Source organism: Oncorhynchus kisutch, linkage group LG2 (genome assembly GCF_002021735.2).
Source record: "Oncorhynchus kisutch isolate 150728-3 linkage group LG2, Okis_V2, whole genome shotgun sequence".
Classification (NCBI taxonomy): domain Eukaryota; kingdom Metazoa; phylum Chordata; class Actinopteri; order Salmoniformes; family Salmonidae; genus Oncorhynchus; species Oncorhynchus kisutch.
The window spans coordinates 27,566,813-27,586,788 of NC_034175.2; the positions used below are offsets into that span (position 1 = coordinate 27,566,813).

Here is a 19,976-nt window from a genome sequence, read left to right on the forward strand (position 1 = left end):
GAGCTATTGATCATTTAATTGATATCACACAATACATGGTAGGTGCACTTGATCTCTTGCGCCCAGCAGAGAATTGCACTCTGCTTGCATTTTGACTCATAAAGTGATCTCGACAAATAAAAGGTTGGTGACCACTGTTCTAGTCTATATAGGCTATGGCCTATTATTATTATTATTATTATTATAAACTGGGTGATTTGAGCCCTGAATGCTGATTGGCTGACAGCCGTGGTATTTCAGACAGTATACCACGGGTATGACAAAGCATTTATTTTTACTGCTCTAATTATGTTGGTAGCCAGATTATAATAGCAATAAGGCATCTCAGGGCTTCGTGGTATGTGGCCAATATACCACGGCTAAGAGCTGTATCCAGGCACTCTGTGTTGCGTCCTGCCAAGAACAGCCCTTAGCCGTGGTATATAGGGCATATACCACAACCTCGTACCTTATTGTGTGTATTAGCATACTGTTAGGCAATTCTCTAAATTTCCTTTTAAGGTGTTTTAATATGCAGCATGTAACCTAATACAAAGCTGATCTACTTTGATTGGTTGCCGTCCCAGTGATTAACACTAGAAAAGCCTGGCCTCGTTGGACTCACCTTTCGGGCCAATGATGTGTCTTTTGAAAGTAAAAATGCTAGCAGTCGAAATAACAGTGCATTCAGAATGTATTCAGACCCCTTGAATTTTTCCACATTTAGTTTCGTTACAGCCTTTTTCTAAAATGTGTTAAATATTTTTTCCCCTCGTCAATTTACACACAATACTCCATAATGACAAAGCAAAAACAGGTTTTTAGAAATGTTTGCAAACATATAAAATTAAAAACATAAATATTACATTTACATAAGTATTCTGACCCTTTACTTAGTACTTTGTTGAAGAACCTTTGGCAGCAATTATAGCCTCGAGTCCTCTTGGGTATGACGCTACAAGCTTGGCACACCTGTATTTAGGGAGTTTCTCCCATTCCTCTCTGCAGATCCTTTCAAGCTCTGTCAGGTTGGATGGAGAGCGTCGCTATTTTCAGGCCTCTCCAGAGATGTTCAATCGGGTTCAAGTCCGGGCTCTGGCTGGGAAACTCAAGGGCATTCAGAGACTTGTCCCGAAGCCACTCCTTTGTTGTCTTGGCTGTATGCTTAGGGTCGTTGTCCTGTTGGAAGGTGAACCTTCACCCCAGTCTGAGGTTCTGAGCGCTCTGGAGCAGGATTTCATCAAGGATCTCTCTGTACTTTTCTTCGTTCATCTTTCCCTTGATCTTGACTCGTCTCCCAGTCCCTGCCACTGAAAAACATCCACCCCAGTATGATGCTGCCCCCACCATGCTTCACCGTAGGGATGCTGCCAGGTTTTCACCAGACTTGGCATTCAAGCCAAATAGTTCAATCTTGGTTTCATCAGACCAGAGAATCTCTTTTTTCATGGTCTGAGAGTCCTTTAGGTGCCTTTTGGCAAACTCCAAGTGGGCTGTCATGTGCCTTTTACTGAGGAGTGGCTTCGGTCTGGCCCCTGTACCATAAAGGCCTGATTGGTGGAGTGCTGCAGAGATGGTTGTCCTTCTGGAAGGTTCTCCCATCTCCATAGAGGAATTCTGGAGCTCTGTCAGAGTGAACATCAGGTTCTTGGTCACCTCCCTGACCAAGGCACTTCTCCCTCGATTGCTCAGTTTGGCCGTACGGCCAGCTCTAGGAAGAGTCTTGATGGTTCCAAACTTCTTCAATTTAAGAATGATGGAGGCCACTGTGTTCTTGGGAACCTTCAATGCTGCAGAATCTTTTTGGTACCCTTCCCCAGATCTGTGCCTCGACACAATCTTGTCTCAGAGCTCCACGGACAATTCCTTCGACCTCATAGATTGGTTTTTGCTCTGACATGTACTGTCAAATGTGGGACCTTATATAGACAGGTGTGTGCCTTTCCAAATCCTGTCCAATCAATTGAATTTACTACAGGTGGACTCCAATCAAGTTGTAGAAACATATCAAGGATGATCAATGGAAACATGATTAATGCATTTGCAAATTTTTCAAAAAACCTGTTTTTGCTTTGTCATTATGGGGTATTGTGTGTAGATTGATGATGACAATTTTTTTATTAATCCATTTTAGAAAAGTTTGTAAACATAACAAAATGTGGATAATGTCAAGGGGTCCGAATACTTTCCGAATGCACTGTACATGTCATATATGCTATCGGAGGAACAGTAATTTGGTTGTGGTTATGAAGGACTTAGGTAACATTAGAATATGAAAGAAAATGTATTTCAAAGAACACAATCACATTTTCATTAGTTTATGTAACTGTAGGCTATATGTACGAAAGAAAAAAAAACTAAAACACCACAATTTAAGTCTGAAAATCCAGGAAAAAATACATTTGTTAAGGGCAGGTCTTAAGGAATTTATGAATTTAAGAATATTTATTGCAACGCAATTGCATATTTTGAGTTTAAATATATTACTGTGCTTAGTGTTGCGAGTGCACATGGGGAACACATGTAATCGCAGTAATTCTTCACCCCAAAAAGTTATATTTAAAAAAGTTATATATTTATTTTGTTTCGATACCAAATCTTTATTCATTTTTTCATTCTCCTGTTAAGGGAAAGGGGGGGGGGGGGGGTACATGCACAATACACAAATTATTATCATTAAAAAAGTTACCATACAGAGACAAAAAGTAACAATACATTTAGTATGTAAAGAGAGAGAGGGGGGGGGGGGTGAGCCTCCACCCCAACCTGCTACCCCATTCCCCCAACCCCACCCATCCAGCATGTTTCCCTTCAATAACCCCCTCACCCAGAAACCATGTTTTCAACCCTTTCCCAACCCTTCTAGCAACTAGGGTTGCTTTTCAGTCCCGCCTCCCCTCCCCAGAAAAACCCTCTCCATACCACCTCTTCCCGGATGGGCTAGAAGCAAAGAAAGTAAAAGAAGATGACAATGCCAAGAGTGTGCAAAGCTGTCATCGAGGAAAAGGGTGGCTACTTTGAAGAATCTAATATATATATCTATATATATTGATTTGTTTAAAACTTTTTTGGTTACCACATGATTCCATATATTTTGATGTCTTCACGGTTATTCTACAATTTAGTAAAAATAAAGAAAAACCCTTGAATGAGTAGGTGTGTACAATATTTTGACTGGTACTGTATATATGTTTCTTTACTTTGGGGGGGGGGGGGGGGGTTGTATGTTTGGGCTCTATAGATTGCTTATGTGGTTTAGCTGAGATTATTCTTTACAGAGCCAAGAGTATTTGTCCAGGCCTCAATTGTTTCTTGACAAGCATCATTAATTCTCGCTGTCGATAATTCTAATATTAGAACTTCTAAAAGTAACTGTATCCCATGGCGAATTGGGAGAGAGTGAGACAATTGCCACCTAAGTGCCAACATCTTTTTTTGCGGCAGTGCTGCCTGCCAGCATTAACCTTCTCTGATTTATTGAGAGATTCAAGGAGCTATCATCGTTAAGTAGCATATTAGATGCAAAACGTTGAATATTTACATTCATGAACTTCTAAATTAATCGTGTAATTTTGTCCCTGGATCATTTTTCTGCAAGGCACTCCCACATCACATGAAGGAATGTGCCTAACTGATTTAGGGGACACAGTGAACAGTTGGGGCCAATTTCATCGTAAAGTGTTTCCTTGGTATAGTCTGTGAAACAAATTGAAAATGTATAAATTGATGGTTCAGATTATGGAATGCCAAGGTCATGTTTTTACATTCTCGTCCAGTTAAAGGTGCACTATGCAGAAATTGCTCTGCCATTTCCTCGTTGCTGAAATTAGAATAGTTCGCCTAATTTCACTTTGTGACAAAAAAAAAGAAAGTACAGTGTAGAGAATTGTACTATCTAAACCGAAGCAAAATATATTTTCCATTACCAAAAATACTGTATTTTTCAGCTGTTTGAAGCTGGTGTACAAAACCGAAAGTAAAAGACGCAAAAACTAAACTTAAGCAGGGGAAGCATGGAAAAAGTGCACATAGAACAGCTCTACCACTTCTTAGACTTGCTTTCAATATATCTATATCTTGCATTTCTATGTGAATTTGGTTGGGTTGCCCAAAAAGTTACAGATTACAGATTTAAAGGTTTATTCATATTCACTTAGATCTGTGGATCATATTTGTTTTAATGGCTAGCTTAGAATATGAGCTTTCCAAAAGATATTTATATATTATAGAGATGTGTCCTTTCGGGGGACCAGATCATTTATTCATGAATCCCATCATTGGATCGTCCGGTAATTGGGTTTCCCAAGGACTACATAGGCCAGCATAGCTGACCTAAGTTGTAAGTATAGAAATAAAGAGTTTCCTGGTAATGAGCACGTGTCTTTCAAATCTTGGAATGTTTTCAAACCATTACTGTCCATGATATGGGTAAGGATTTGGACCATTGGGGGATGCAAAAGGCCGTCCTCCAGATCGCAAGGCATTATTGTGAAATATTGGAGTTTTAATTTCCAGTTACATTGTTTTTTCAAATTTGTACCAAATAGAGAGTGTGAGCAATAACAGGTCCAAAGCGTAGTTTACATTATTTAAGGCGGCTACTCCCTAACAGGCGTACGCGCAAAGCCGTTGGGGGTACGCCAAGTAAAAATGTGATTCACATTTTCAAACAGTCCATTTTGATTTTCCAACGGGTCTATAAATCTGGATGATGCTTTTTTTTCACCTGAGTAGCCCTCGTTTCACTGCCAAAAATACAATTAAACCATCAAGTGTTAAGCGAATACAATGTCAAATACAGGTAGCCTAGTCAAATAATTAACATCCAATCACATTAATCGTTACTCTATCGCGGAAATTCCACTAACGGTCCGTATGTAGCCAAACGTAGCTGCTGCTCATTCCGTTTGCTCGAAAATGGATAAATGGTTTTAAAAAAGTAAGGCCCGCGTCCATAGAAACACATAACAGCAGGAGAGGATATTTAAAAAAATACTGGACAGCTTTCTGACACCAAATGGACTTTGGTAGTCAATATGTGTTGGTATCTGTGCTGATGGCGCAAAACCCATGACAGGGAGACATAGTGGAGTGGTAATGTGCATGCAAGCAGGCCCCTGAACTCCATGAAGGAACGCATCGAACAGGGCTTCCGGGTTACAGGCACTCTCCACTTCCATTGTGAGAAAATCCACTGTATTGTCTGCCACACGACAGGAGTCCTGATGTAGTTGGAGCAGCTTACGAACTTCCTCTCTCCTGGACAGCAGAGAATCAAACACTTTCTGTACCTTCTGCCACGAATTCCTACAGACTGAGGCAAACAGTGGATTGCTGCTCCCACACTGCCGTAGCCCATGCAGGAGTCCTCCCAGACATCAGTGTTATCAAGTACGCTATCCTCGAGCGATCAGAGGGAAATGAAGAGGGCTGTAGCTCAAGATGAGAGAACACGGAGAGAAACGCCCGGCAGGATCCTGGATCTCCAGTGTAGCGCTCCGGAGGAGGTAAGTTGGGTTCTCGGGAAGCCTGGGTAGATTGGGGAGAGGCGCCACTGGTAGCGGGGTAACTGACACTCTGGGGGATTTGCTGTAGCGGCGGGCTACTTAACAGACAATCCATGGAATTGCTCCAGCAATGTATGGAAGGCACGGTCATGGCGTTCCTCCAAGGTCTGGAATCCTTCCATAAGACCTTGATGTAACTCCTCGTGTCTTCCAATGGTGGCTCCTTGGGAGGAGATGGGGTTGTGGAGCTAGTCCGAGTCTGCTGGGTTAGTCAAGGCCAGTACGTACTATCAGACCTCAGGATAAGACCCAGATGCAGACAGTTCAAATCACAGATGTTTATTAACAAAACAGTGTGCAGGCAGACAACAGGTAAGCAGGGGTCGGTAATCCAGGTAAGAGTAAGAAAGGTACAGAACGGCAGTCAGGGTCAGGGCAGACTGAGTGGTCAAAACCGGGAAAAAAATAGAAAAACAAGTGCTAGAGAGAAACAGGAGTACGGGTAAAAAACGCTGGTAGGCTTGACGAGACAAACTGGCAACAGACAAACAGAAAACACAGGTATAAATGCACAGGGGATGATAGGGAAAATGAGAAACACCTGGAGGGGGGTGGAGACAAGCACAAGAGGGGGAAACAAATCAGGGTGTGACAAACTCGATGGATGGTAAATTCTGCTCTCCATCCTATCAATACATTTAGTTCTGTCTTGCCCCCTGTTTTGACTTTGGAGAGAGTAGTCGCTACCGAGTCTGTTTGTTGAGAATGCTGGAACGTTGTTAACAACATTTCCAATTCTGATATCCGCTTTAATTGTGATGTATTCAGCCCAGATCAAAAATGCAGTTGCATTATTTTTAAACCCGTAAGAGTCCTGTCTAAGCCGGGGGAGGGGTTTTACTAAACTTTATGAAAAACATTTTGTGGTCTTACTGCTATTAGCCCATATAAACACATTGAGTAACATATTCACTACACAGAACACCAAATAGTCCCCCCCCAAAAAAAAAATCTAAAGAAAGTTTGTTCTGAAGTGTAAAAAGAAAGATCAGGAAACATTATACACTGCTCAAAAAATAAAGGGAACACTAAAATAACACATTCTAGATCTGAATGAATGAAATATTCTTATTAAATACTTTTTTCTTTACATAGTTGAATGTGCTGACAACAAAATCACACAAAAATTATCAATGGAAATCAAATTTAGCAACCGATGGAGATCTGGATTTGGAGTCACACTCAAAATTAAAGTGGAAAACCACACTACAGGCTGATCCAACTTTGATGTAATGTCCTTAAAACAAGTCAAAATTAGGCTCAGTAGTGTGTGTGGCCTCCACATGCCTCTATGACCTCCCTACAACGCCTGGGCATGCTCCTGATGAGGTGGGGGATGGTCTCCTGAGGGATCTCCTCCCAGACCTGGACTAAAGCATCCGCCAACTCCTGGACAGTCTGTGGTGCAACGTGGTGGATGGAGCGAGACATGATGTCCCAGATGTGCTCAATTGGCTTCCTGTCTGGAGAACAGGCGGGCCAGTCCATAGCATCAATGCCTTCCTCTTGCAGGAATTGCTGACACACTCCAGCCACATGAGGTCTAGCATTGTCTGGCATTAGGAGGGGCCAACCGCACCAGCATATGGTCTCACAAGGGGTCTGAGGATCTCATCTCGGGTACCTAATGGCAGTCAGGCTACCTCTGGCGAGCACATGGAGGGCTGTGTGCCCCCCCAAAGAAATGCCACCCCACACCATGACTGACCCACCGCCAAACCGGTCATGCTGGAGGATGTTTCAGGCAGCAGAACGTTCTCCACGGCGTCTCCAGACTCTGTCACATCTGTCACGTGCTCAGTGTGAACCTGCTTTCATCTGTGAAGAGCACAGGGCGCCAGTGGCGAATATTGCAATCTTGGTGTTCTCTGGCAAATGCCAAATGTCCTGCACGTTGTTGGGCTGTAAGCACAACCCCCACCTGTGGACATCGGGCCCTCATGGAGTCTGTTTCTGACCGTTTGAGCAGACACATGCACATTTGTGGCCTGCTGGAGGTCATTTTGCTGGGTGAGCTGCACTACCTGAGCCACTTGTGTGGGTTGTAGACTCCATCTCATGCTACCACTAGAGTGAAAGCACCACCAGCATTCAAAAGTGACTAAAACATCAGCCAGGAAGCATAGGAACTGAGAAGTGGTCTGTGGTCCCCACCTGCAGAACCACTCCTTTATTGGGGGGGTCTTGCTAATTGCCTATAATTTCCACCTGTTGTCTATTCCGTTTGCACAACAGCATGTGAAATTTATTGTCAATCAGTGTTGCTTCCTAAGTGGACAGTTTGATTTCACACAAGTGTGATTGACTTGGAGTGTACTGTATTTCAATTCTTATTTTGGCACTAAACAGTCTTCATACACAGCACCAGTCAAAAGTTTGGACACACCTACTCATTTCAGGGTTTTTCTTTATTTTTTACTATTTTCTACATTGTAGAACAATAGTGAAGACATCAAAACTATGAAATAACACATATGGAAAATAGTAAAAATAAATATAACCCCTGGAATGAGTAGGTGTGTCCAAACTCTTTACTGGTACTGTACATATCCCAACTAGATGCCATGGATTACAGACAACATCCGCATCGAGCTAAAGGCCAGAGCTGCCTCTTTCAAGGAGCGAGAAACCAATCTGGAAATGTATAAGAAATCCCGCTATGCCCTCAGATGAACCATCAAACAGGCAAAGCATCAATAGAGGACTAATAATGAATCCATAGTCACTTTACAAATGACCTCGACTAACCTGTACCCCTGCACATTGACTCGGTTCCGGTAGCCCCTGTATATAGCCTCTTTATTGTTATGTCAATTTCTTGAGTTACTTTTTGATATTTTTTAAATTATTATTTTAGTTTATTTAGGAAATATTTTCTGAACTATATTTCTTGAACTGCATTGTTGGTTAAGGGCTTGTAAAGTAAGCATTTCACGGTAAGGTCTACACCTGTTGTATTCTGCGCATGTGACAAATACAAGCTGATTTGATTTGAACATCTAACTTACATAAGTATTCACAAACCCTGAGTCAATACTTTGTAGAAGCATCTTTGGCAGTGATTGCAGCTGTGAGTCTTTCTGGGTAAGTCTCTAAGAACTTACCACACCTGGATTGAGCAACATCTGCCGATTATTCTTTTCAAAATTCTTCAAGCTCTGTTAAATTGGTTGTTGATTATTGCTAGTCAACCCTTATCAGGTATTGACAAAAATGTTCAAGTAGATTTAAGTCAAAACTAACTCTGCTACTCAGGACCATTCACTGTGTCCTTGGTAAATAACTCCAGTCTAGATTTGGCCTTCTGTTTTAGGTTATTGTCCTGCTGAAAGGTGAATCAATCTGGAAAAGCAGACTGAACTAGGTTTTACTCTAGGATTTGGCCTATGCTTAGCTCCTTTACATTTATTTTTTATCCTGAAAAACTCCCTAGTCTATGCCAATGACAAGCATACCCATAAAATGATGCAGCCACAACCATGATTTAAAATATGAAGAGTGGTACTGTGCCCCAAACTTAACACTTTGTATTCAGGACATAAAGTTAATTTATTTGGCAACTGTTTGGCAGTTTTACTTTATGCCAAACAGGATGCATGTTTTTAAATATTATTATTCTCTACAGGCTTCCTTCTTTTTACTGTAATTTAGATTAGTATTGTAGAGTAACTACAATGTTGTTGATCCATCCTCTGTTTCCTCCTACCACATACATTAAACTCTGTAACTGTTTTAAAGTCACAATTGGCCTCAAGGTGAAATCCCTGAGCTGTTTCCTTTCTCTCCAGCAACTGAGTTAGGAATGATGACTGTATCTTTGTAGTGACTGGGTGTATTGATAAACCATCCAAAGTGTAATTAATAACTTCACAATGCTGAAAGGGATATTCGGTGGAGCTGTTGGCCGGGGTTGGGGTTGCCAGGAGGAAAGCATAGCCAGCCGTAGAGAAATGTTATTGAAATTTTAGATTATCATGGATTTATCGGGAGGAGGTGCTCTTGTTCTCCTTGGATTTACAGTGTCTCAAACCTTTTTGGATTTAGAGCTACAGGATGCAAATTTCTGTTTAAAAAAATCTAGCCTTTGCCTGACTGATTGTGTGTATTGGTGCATGACTTCCCTGAACAGTTGCATATCGCTGGAACTATTCGATGCTATTGCAGTCTGCCACAGGATGTTTTTGTGCTGGTCAAGGGCAGTCAGGTCTGGAGTGAACCAAGGGCATTTTTTGAAAGGGGCATGCTTATTTAAGATGGTGAGGAAATAACTTTTAAAGATTGACCAGGCATCCTCGACTGACGGGATGAGGTCAATATCCTGCCATCACCCGGGCCAGGTCGATTAGAAAGTCCTGCTCGCAGAAGTGTTTTAGGGAGCGTTTGACAGTGATGAGGGGTGGTCGTTTGACCGCGGACCCATAGCAGATGCCGGCAATGAGGCAGTGATCGCTGAGATCCTGATTGAATACAGCAGAGGTGTATTTGGAGGGCAAGTTGGTCATGATAATATCTATGAGGGTGCCTATGTTTACGTGTTTAGGGTTGTACCTGGTGGTTTCCTTGATAATTTGTGTGAGATTGAGGGCATCTAGCTTAGATTGTAGGACTGCCGGGGTGTTAAGCATATCCCAGTTTAGTTCACATAACAGAACGAACTCTGAAGATAGATGGGGGGCAATAAATTTATATTTGGTGTCCAGGGCACAGCTGAGGGCTGAGGGGGGTCTATAACAGGTAGCAACAGTGAGAGACTTATTTCTGGAGAGATTAATTTTTTAAATTAGAAGCTCGAACTGTTTGGGCATAGACCTGGAAAGTATGACAGAACTTTTCAAGCTATCTCTGCGGTAGATTGCAACTCCTCCCCCTTTGGCAGTTCTATCTTGACGGAAAATGTTGTAGTTGGGTATGGAAATCTCAGAATTTTTGGTGGCCGTTTTTACTCCTGAACCTATTTAGGCTTACCATAACAAACGGGTTGAATAGTTATTTACTCAAGACATATTAGATTTATATTTTTTATTAATTTGTAAAACACATTTCAACTTTAACATGATGGGATTTAGTGTAGGCCAGTGACACAAAATCTCAATTTAATCAATTTTAAATCCGGGCTGTAAATGCAACAAAATGTGAAAGAAGTCAAAGGGTGTGAAAACTTTCTGAAGGCAGTGCTTGTGTAGGAGAATTTTCAAAAGTCACTTTATGGCACTCGGTTTCATTTCCCTGCCTCAGTGTCAATTCCAAGCTGTGTTGTTAATCAGACTCTTCATATAGAATATAAACAATTGATACTATTCTCACCCATCAGACTCTTGTCAATTTGATCTAATCTTTAGGTAACTAATTTCTGTGCTGTATTCATGTGCTGTTCTATGAACCAATCTCTCTGGCTGCACACACTCTCCTATCCATGGAGTGGATGAACATGCACAGGTAGCCTACTTTTTGAAGTGATTTGTTTGACATTCAGATGAAAACATCATGACTGGTTGTGTTCATGCCAAATTAAAGGGTCATTTGTTTTTACAGTTAAATTAAGTCTTTATTATTAGGCCCTGCCTATAGTTTATTATGTGTAGGTCTAGTAGCATGTCAAATGCAAGAGTCATGGATTTACATAGGACTACAAGATGATTTGGTCTATAATGCGAAATCACGTTCGATGGGTTGTGGTTTGTGATCGATTACTGTAGGGTATAGGGTAGGTTTGTATTATAATTTAATTGATGGTTTGAGTGCCTACATTTTGGACCTCCTTTTGCCCGCCCTTCGACAATGGATTTCTGCCGATGCCATTGGTTTAAAATACAGTGACAACACAGTTTCATCATCCCACAATAAAAAGTAATTCGTTTTTTCATGTTTGGCACAACCAGAAAGAGGGAGAGGCCCAACTCGGAGGAAAAACTGTCTCCATTTCACCGACCAAGCAAAGGTTTTTGTATGAAGGTCAATTAGAGTGTCGAATTTGGTCAAAAAACATTTGTATGGTTTATTTGCTAAGTGAGGTTTATTTGATCAAATATACGTTTCGTAATGCTTAAGTTCTTATATAAGTAGGACAGGTGACAGCAACTTTGAGAGAAAAACACTATAACGGCGTTGTCTCGAGATGGTTATGCATAGTCATTGAATGATGCAGGTGGTTGACACAGGTGGTTGACGTCAACAACCCTCATCGAATATTCAAAAACAGATTTACAATAATGACAAGTATCCACCAATCCAAAGAAAGGATGGGCGGGGGCTAGACAGCCCGCCGTGCCACTTTGTGGACAACGATGTGTTAGGGCGAGAGATTATTTTGTCAGTATATCCATCATCTTTGGCACAATTTCTTTACCTGAGTCAATGGCTGTGTTCGAGAGCGTCAAAACCGTGATGGTATCATGGGTAAATTGTGACTGACTGACTGATCTACAAATAATATTGAGTAGTTATTTAGGATGCAAGGTCATTTGCAGATCTGTCAGTATCGACTCGCTTTAATAGTGGGCTGCAATGTCGAACGTGACAAAAGTCAAGCAGGGAGTTCGATTAATCTCGCTCAGGCGCCCGTGTAGGCGTCTTTTCTATCGGCTGAAAGTTAATTGCTGCCTCCCGCACTTGAGTCGGGTGCCCGCTCTGTCCGACAGCGAAGTAGTCTCAAAATACACGTGAAGTAATGAGTAGGATTCTGTTTTCCCATGCAAAAGTGATTGCTTTATCTGCCTCCCCAATAAAACACATATAAAACATTTATTTTATGGAAAATATCTGTTGTACTTTTCTGGGCGATGCCATGCTGCTTTGATGATAACATGACCAAGGGGCGCTGATTACTCTTCGATTTGAGAAGGGCGCTACTCCCTTCCTGGTTTCGCCAGACGACGTGACGGACACGTCAACGCGGGCCAGCGTAAAATAACTCCCTCAAGTATTCAGGGTCGATGTAGGGCGATTGGACAAGAGGCTGAACCCACTGACACCACCCACTGTTTCATCCAATCACAGCCGCTTTCGACTAAAAGGGGACTCTGTCATCATTCTCTTCTTCCTGTTCAAGTCCACTCACAACAGCAATGGCGGCTGCTGCACGGTTTCTGCTCAGAGGTGCAGGCTCGAAAGCCTCCATCGCGAATGTAAATATTGGTGATCAGAGCTTGTTTGGGATTACTCTGCTGAGGTTATCCCCGAATTGCTCATCCCAAACAAAAACACAAAGAAGGAATGCTGCGCACTTCACCTACCACCCTGACCCTGTCCCCACAGAGTATGGTAAGTGAATGCCCTTGCATTCTCAAATAATTTGTCATACAGACAACTATCTTTGCTGAAAGGTAAAGATCATTTGACTATCTTCAGTTCGTGGTCTACATTTTTTCTAAATGCGTTAGCTAGCTTTCTAACTAGCATGATAAAATTAGCTAGCTAGCTAGTTAACGTTATTCCAGCTGCATTCATGCTTTGTTTTTTCTGTTTAACATTTGCTTTGCTCTTTTTCTTCTGTCGTTGGCTGTGTTGCATTAGTCTTTCTAGGGCAGTGGCCCCCAACCATTTTTGCACCAATAATAATATAGATTTATTATTATTATAATTTTTATTTTTTTTGGGGGGGGGGGGGGGGGGGTCAAAACACGAAAGGAATATCAATTAGGCCTATAAGTTTAGTTTAGCCACTTTTTCATAACATTTTAGTTTAATAGGTCTAACGTGATGATATTATAAAAACATTATAATGCACATATTTTTTTTCTAATGACCATATAATAAAAACATTACAACTCACCATGTTGCTGAGCTTGTTTCGCGGCAACAAGACATCAAGGGGTGATGGGAGACAGTGACACCTGAAGGGTGTTCCTTATGTCCAGCCTTCTCCGTAAGGCGCTGGAGAAGAAGGCAGACGTTTCAAGTGCCTCCAACTGATTGTTTTTTTTGTTTGTTTATTTGCGTTGTTTGTAACTTATATTTTTTAACTTATTTTGTACATAATGTTGCCGCTACTGTCTTTATGACCGACAATAACTTTTGGACATCGGGACTGAGATTACCCACCACGGACTGGCAGAATCCTTTTTTCCCCTATAACGAGTCTGACGAGGCCGACTTGAACGATATACTGCTTTCTCAAGAACAGGCCCAGATCCCTGTGATTTGCGTGAAGACGAGGTGGAGAAAAAAGGTGCCGGACAGCGGGCTGCCTTCTGAGAATTTCTAAACCTCCATTTCCTTCCATCCTGCTAGCAAATGTGTAATCTTTGGACAATAAAATACAGATAAAGTCGGAAGTTTACTTACACTAAGTTGACTGTGCCTTTTAAACGGCATGGAAAAATCCAGAAAATTATGTCATGGCTTTAAAGCTTCTGATAGGCAAATTGACATAATTTGAGTCAATTGGAGATGTATCTGTGGATGCATTTCAAACTCAGTGTCTTTGCTTGACATGGGAAAATCAAAAGAAATCAGCCAAGGCCTCAGAAAAAAAATGTAGACCTTCACAAGTCTGGTTCATCCTTGGGAGCAATTTCTAAACGCCTGAAGGTACCTCGTTCATCTGTACAAACAATAGTACGCAAGTATAAACACCATAGGAACATGCTGCCGTCATACCACTCAGGAAGGAGACACGTTCTGTCTCCTAGAGTTGAACGTATTTTGGTGCAAAAAGTGCAAGTCAATCTCAGAGCAACAGCAAAGCATTGACCATGTGAAGATGCTGGAGGAAACAGGTAAAAAAAGTATCTATATCCACAATAAAACGACAACCTGAAAGGCCGCTCAGCAGGGAAGAAGCCACTGCTTCAAAACCACCATAAAAAAAAAAAACAGAATAGAGTTTGCAACTGCACATGGGGACAAAGATCGTACTTTTTGGAGAAATGCCCTCTGGTCTGATGAAACAATGACCATTATGTTGTGAGGAAAAAGGGGGAGACTTGCAAGCTGATGAACACCATCCCAACCGTGAAGCACGGGGGTGGCAGCATCATGTTGTGGGGGTGCTTTTCTGCAGGAGGGACTGGTGCACTTCACAAAATAGATGGCATCAGGAGGAAGAAAAATGTTGTGGATATATTGAAGCAACATCTCAAGACATCAGTCAGGAAGTTAAAGCTTGGTTGCAAATACTTCTTCCTAATGGACAATGACCCCAAGCATACTTCCAAAGTTGTGGCAAAATGGCTTAAGGACAACACAGTCAAGGTATTGAAGTGGCCATCACAAACCCCTGACCTCAATCCTATAGAAAAGTTGTGGGCATAACTTAAAAAGCGTGTGCGAGCAAGGAAGCATTCAAACCTGACTCAGTATTTTTTTTATTTTTTTATTTCACCTTTATTTAACCAGGTAGGCTAGTTGAGAACAAGTTCTCATTTGCAACTGCGACCTGGCCAAGATAAAGCATAGCAGTGTGAACAGACAAAAACACAGACTTACACATGGAGTAAACAATTAACAAGTCAATAACACCAGCTCTGTCAGGAGGAATGTGCCAAATGTGCCAAAATCCACCCAACTTATTGTGGGAAGCTTGTGGAACACTACCCAAAACATTTGACCCAAGTTAAACAATTTAAAGGCAATGCTACCAAATACTAATTGAGTGTATGTAAACTTAAGCAAACAAGAAAACGCTCACGCAGAGGCGGCGCTCCTAGTAGCCGGGGACTTTAATGCAGGGTATCTTAACTCCGTTTTACCAAATTTCTATCAGCATGTTAAATGTGCAACCAGAGGGAAAAAAATTCTGGACCACCTTCATTCCACACACAGAGACGCATGCCAAATGGAGGGTGAGGGAGAGCTTTGTATATCTGACAATAGTTCTATCCTCCTGATTCCTGCTTACAAGCAAAAATTAAAGCAGGAAGCACCAGTGACTAGATCAATAAAAAAGTGGTCAGATGAAGCAGATGCTTATCTACAGGACTGTTTTGCTAGCACAGACTGGAATATGTTCCGTGATTCTTCCGATGGCATTGAGGAGTACACCGCATCAGTCATTGACTTCATCAATAAGCGCATCGATGATGTCGTCCCCACAGTGACCGTACGTACATACCCCAACGAGAAGCAATGGATTACAGGCAACATCCGCACTTAGCTAAAGGCTAGAGCTGCCGCTTTCAAGTAGCACGACTCTAACCCGGAAGCTTATAAGAAATCCTGCTATGCCCTCCTCCGAACCATCAAACAGGCAAAGCGTCAATACAGGACTAAGATCGAATGGTACTACACCGGCTCTGACGCTCGTCGGATGTGGCAGGGCTTGCAAACCATTACAGACTACAAAGGGAAGCACAGCTGAGAGCTGTCCAGTGACACAAGCCTACCAGATGAGCTAAACTACTTATATGCTCGCTTCGATGCAAATGTCACTGAAACATGCATGAGAGCACCAGCTGTTCTGGAAGACTGTGTGATCACACTCTTTGCAGCCGGTGCTTTAAACAGGCCAACATTCACAAGGCCGCAGGGCCAGATGGATTACCAGGACGTGTACTCCGAGCATGCGCTGACATAATGGCGAGGGTCTTTATTGACATTTTCAATCTGTCCCTGACCGAGTCTGTAATTCCAACATGTTTCAAGTAGACCACCATAGTCCCTGTGCCCAAGAACACTAATGTAACTTGCCTAAAGGACTACTGACCTGTATCATTCACGTCTGTAGCCATGAAGTGCTTTGAAAGGCTGGTCATGGCACACATCAACACCATTATCCCAGAACCCCAAGACCCACTCCAATTTGCATACTGCCCCAACAGATCCACAGATGATGCAGTCTCTAATGCACTGCACACTGCCCTTTCCCACCTGGACAAAAGGAACACCTATGTGAGAATGCTGTTCATTGATTACAGCTCAGCGTTCAACACCATAGTGCCCTCAAAGCTCCTCACCAAGCTAAGGACCCTGGGACTAAACACCCTCTGAAACTGGATCCTGGACTTCCTGATGGGGCGTCCCTCAGGTGGTAAGGGTGTGTAACAGCCCATCCGCCATGCTGATCCTCAACACAGGGGCCCCTGCTCAGTCCCCTCCTGTACTCCCTTTTCACTCATGACTGCATGGCCAGGCACGACTCCAACACCATCATTAAGTTTGCAGATGACAACAGTGGTAGGCCTGATCACCGACAACAACGAGACAGCCTATTGGAGGAGGTAAGAGACCTGGCCATGTGGTGCCAGGACAACAAGCTCTCCCTCAACGTGATCAAGACAAAGGAGATGATCGTGGACTATAGGAAAAAGAAGACCAAGCACGCCCCCATTCTCATCGAGGCTGCAGTGGAGCAAGTTGAGAGCTTCAAGTTAATTGGTGTTAGTTTGTTGGTGACGTGGACATGGTCCAAGCACACCAAGACAGTTGTGAAGAGGGCACGACAAAACCTATTCCCCCTCACGAGACTAAAAAGATTTGGCATGTGTCCTCAGATCAGTTCTTCGGCTGCAGCATCGAGACCTGACTGGTTGCATCACTGCCTGGTATCCCAACTGCTCGGCCTCTAACTGCAAGGCACTACAGATGGTAGTGTGAATGGCCCAGTACATCACTGGGACCAAGCTGCCTGCCATCCAGGACCTCTCTACCAGGCGGTGTCAGAGGAAGGCCCTAAAAATTGTCCAAGACTTCAGCCACCCTAGTCATATACTGTTCCCTCTACTACCGCACGGCAAGCAGTACCGGAGCTCCAAGTCTAGGTCCAAGAGTCTTCTAAACAGCTTTTACACCAAGCCATAAGACTCCCGAACAGCTAATCAAATGGCTACCCAGACTATTTGCATTGCCCCCCTCTTACACTATGCATAGTCACTTTAATAACTCAACCTACATGTACATATTACCTCAACTAACCGGTTATCCAGCACATTGACTCTGTACCGGTACTCCCCTGTATATAGTCTTGCTATTGTTGTTTTACTGCTGCTCTTTAAGTACTTGTTACTTTTATGTCTTATTCTTATCCATAGTTTTTCAAACTGCATTGTTGGTTAGGGGCTCGTAAGTAAGCATTTCACTGTAAGGTTGTATTCGGCGCATTATTGCCTTGTTGTCCTAATCGGTAGATTTGTCAACCTGGATTGCATACCACAGTGACTCGTTAAGCCTCTAAACAATTGTTCCTCAACGTCCTTTGCTATTTCATTAATTAGCCAACTGACTGTGATAGCAAAGGTTCCTCTTTCGGCTGTCTTTTTAGCTGCAGCCTCTCCTAAGAGTTCACGACAAATGTCCTTAGCAGCGGGTTGAATCAACTCCTCGCCAATCGTGAAAGGCTTCTTGGCCTTAGCAATACGGCTAGCCATTAAGTATGACGCTCTCAGTGCAGCCACGTTTGTTGATGCGGTGTCTTTCAAGACTTGCTTCTGTCCTTGTTCACGTTTTCTTTGCTTAAAGAATTCAACAGGTTTGTCTTTCAGTGCCGGATGCTTGGATTAGCCTCAAAACTGCTTTGGCAAAGCGATCTCCACATACTACGCACAGGGGACTTGGAGCATTCAAGTCACCTGTCGCAACAAAGCCATATTTTAGGTTGGACTCATCATATTTAATATTGAATGATGCCTCTTTTTTTTTTTTGCGTTCTCTGGCTCTGCGGTCTCTGCGTTATCGACATCGTCGTTGGGTCTTTTATCTCTCTTCAGAAGAAGCTCTCCAGCGATGGTTGTTTTTATTCATGTCAGCTAACGTAGCTAGCTAGTACAAAGTTGGCGGGCAACACCGCTCACGCAGACCGTGATGAACGCTCATTACTCAAGTTCAAAATCTGTTAACTGTTGTATTTCGTGATATTAGAGTGGTGAGAAAAGGACCAACAGACTGCACCAATGTAATTACTGCACAAATGGCCTATAATTGTATACAATTATTTTATTTTACCAATTTTTTTAAAATAATGATTTATCCTTTGTGTGGCCCGGTAGCGAATGGGCTGCGTCCTGGTGGTTGAGGACCGCTGTTCTAGGGTATCAGTGAGCGTTTCTTGTCATGGACAGCTGTTTGGAGCTGTTGCAAACTTTCTAACAAAGTAATTCAAAATGATCCTTTTTTCTCTTTTTTTCTTCATGTGAATACATTCAGATATAAAGGGGGACCATAGATATATTCATTACAGCTAGTTATTCATGAGTTTAATCAACACCTTTCTCGTGCTTGGAGTCTTCACAGATTTGGCTAAAATCGTGTGACATTAAAATGCAACCTTTCCTACATTTATGATACTGTTTGTTGATCATGCACTAAGCATTTAATAATTTATTTATACATTGACATGGATCCTGGGAAATTCCTGGATATTGCTGTGATTCGCTTTTGTACAGAGACCTCAAGTGTACTGTAACCTTGTGACATTTTGTGTATCCCTATGTTACGGTGTGAACAGTTCATGGGCACACATTGAAATAATGTAAGTGATTGCAGAAATTCAATGCTTCAAACACAAAGACGTACTTTAATATGATTAAACAAATCGATACTGTCATGAACAGGGTTTTTCAATAATTCTACATAATAGTTGTTTTCTGTAATATGGTATAGAATCAGCTTGATCCCTTCTGTCGAAGACGCTTGGACCTTCTTTTTTGATATTTTCAGTGATATTGTTAACAAACACGCCCCCATAAAGAAAATTAAAAACAGGTTCAGCCACTGGTTCGACCGTGATGTTGCAGAGTTACTCCACCTCAAGAATTGCATTTGGCGAAAGCCTCGGCACACGCATACTCAGGCTGACTGGCTCTCGTTCAGGCAAATGAGAAGTAAGTGCACTCAGGCTATCCGGAAGGCAAAAGTTAGTTACTTTAAGGAGCCGTTCTCTCTCTGTGGGTCTAACCCCAAGAAGTTCTGGAAAACGGACCTGGAGAATAAACCCTCCTCCTCACAGCTGTCCATGTCTCTTAATGTTGACGATGTGGTTGTTACTGACAAGAAGCACATGGCTGAGCTCTTTAATCACCACTTCATTAAGTCGGGATTCCTATTTGACTCAGCCGTGCCTCATTGCCCGTCCATAATTTCCTCATCTCCCACCCTTTCTAACGCGACACTTTTTATGCTAGATATGCCCTAGCTATAGTTAGTCAGTGTGGTTTCACTGGAATGAAGCAAGGGAGTGAGTAGTAGTCATGTAAATATATCCTTTCACTGTTTCCAGCAGATCACCAGCTACTCAGACCTGTCTGATCAGCCTGATAGGGTGCCGTGGGTGTGTCCAATTTACACCTGTGCAAATCTGTGTGTACAGCAATTGAATTAAACATCCAACCAATGCCTCAGGTGTCGTGCTGTAGGTCCACCACACACTGCAGTGGAAAAAAGCTTTAAGTTCCATGGCGTACACATCACTGACAATCTGAAATGGTCCTCCACACACAGACAGTGTGATTTAAGAAGGCACAGCAGCACCTCTTCAACCTCAGGAAGCTGAAGGAAATT

At 42.4% G+C, this 19,976-nt stretch overlaps 1 protein-coding gene across 1 annotated transcript in view; it reads left to right on the forward strand.

Annotated features, from left to right (window-relative positions):
• Window positions 1-12,539: 12,539 nt before the first annotated feature.
• LOC109864604 (2-oxoisovalerate dehydrogenase subunit beta, mitochondrial-like) overlaps window positions 12,540-19,976 on the forward strand; it is a 90,162-nt gene continuing 82,725 nt past the window's right edge. The window contains exon 1 of the mRNA XM_020452459.2: window positions 12,540-12,806. Within this exon, the coding sequence (XP_020308048.1) occupies window positions 12,611-12,806 (196 nt within the window). The 5' untranslated portion in view covers window positions 12,540-12,610. The remainder of the gene's footprint in view (window positions 12,807-19,976) is intronic.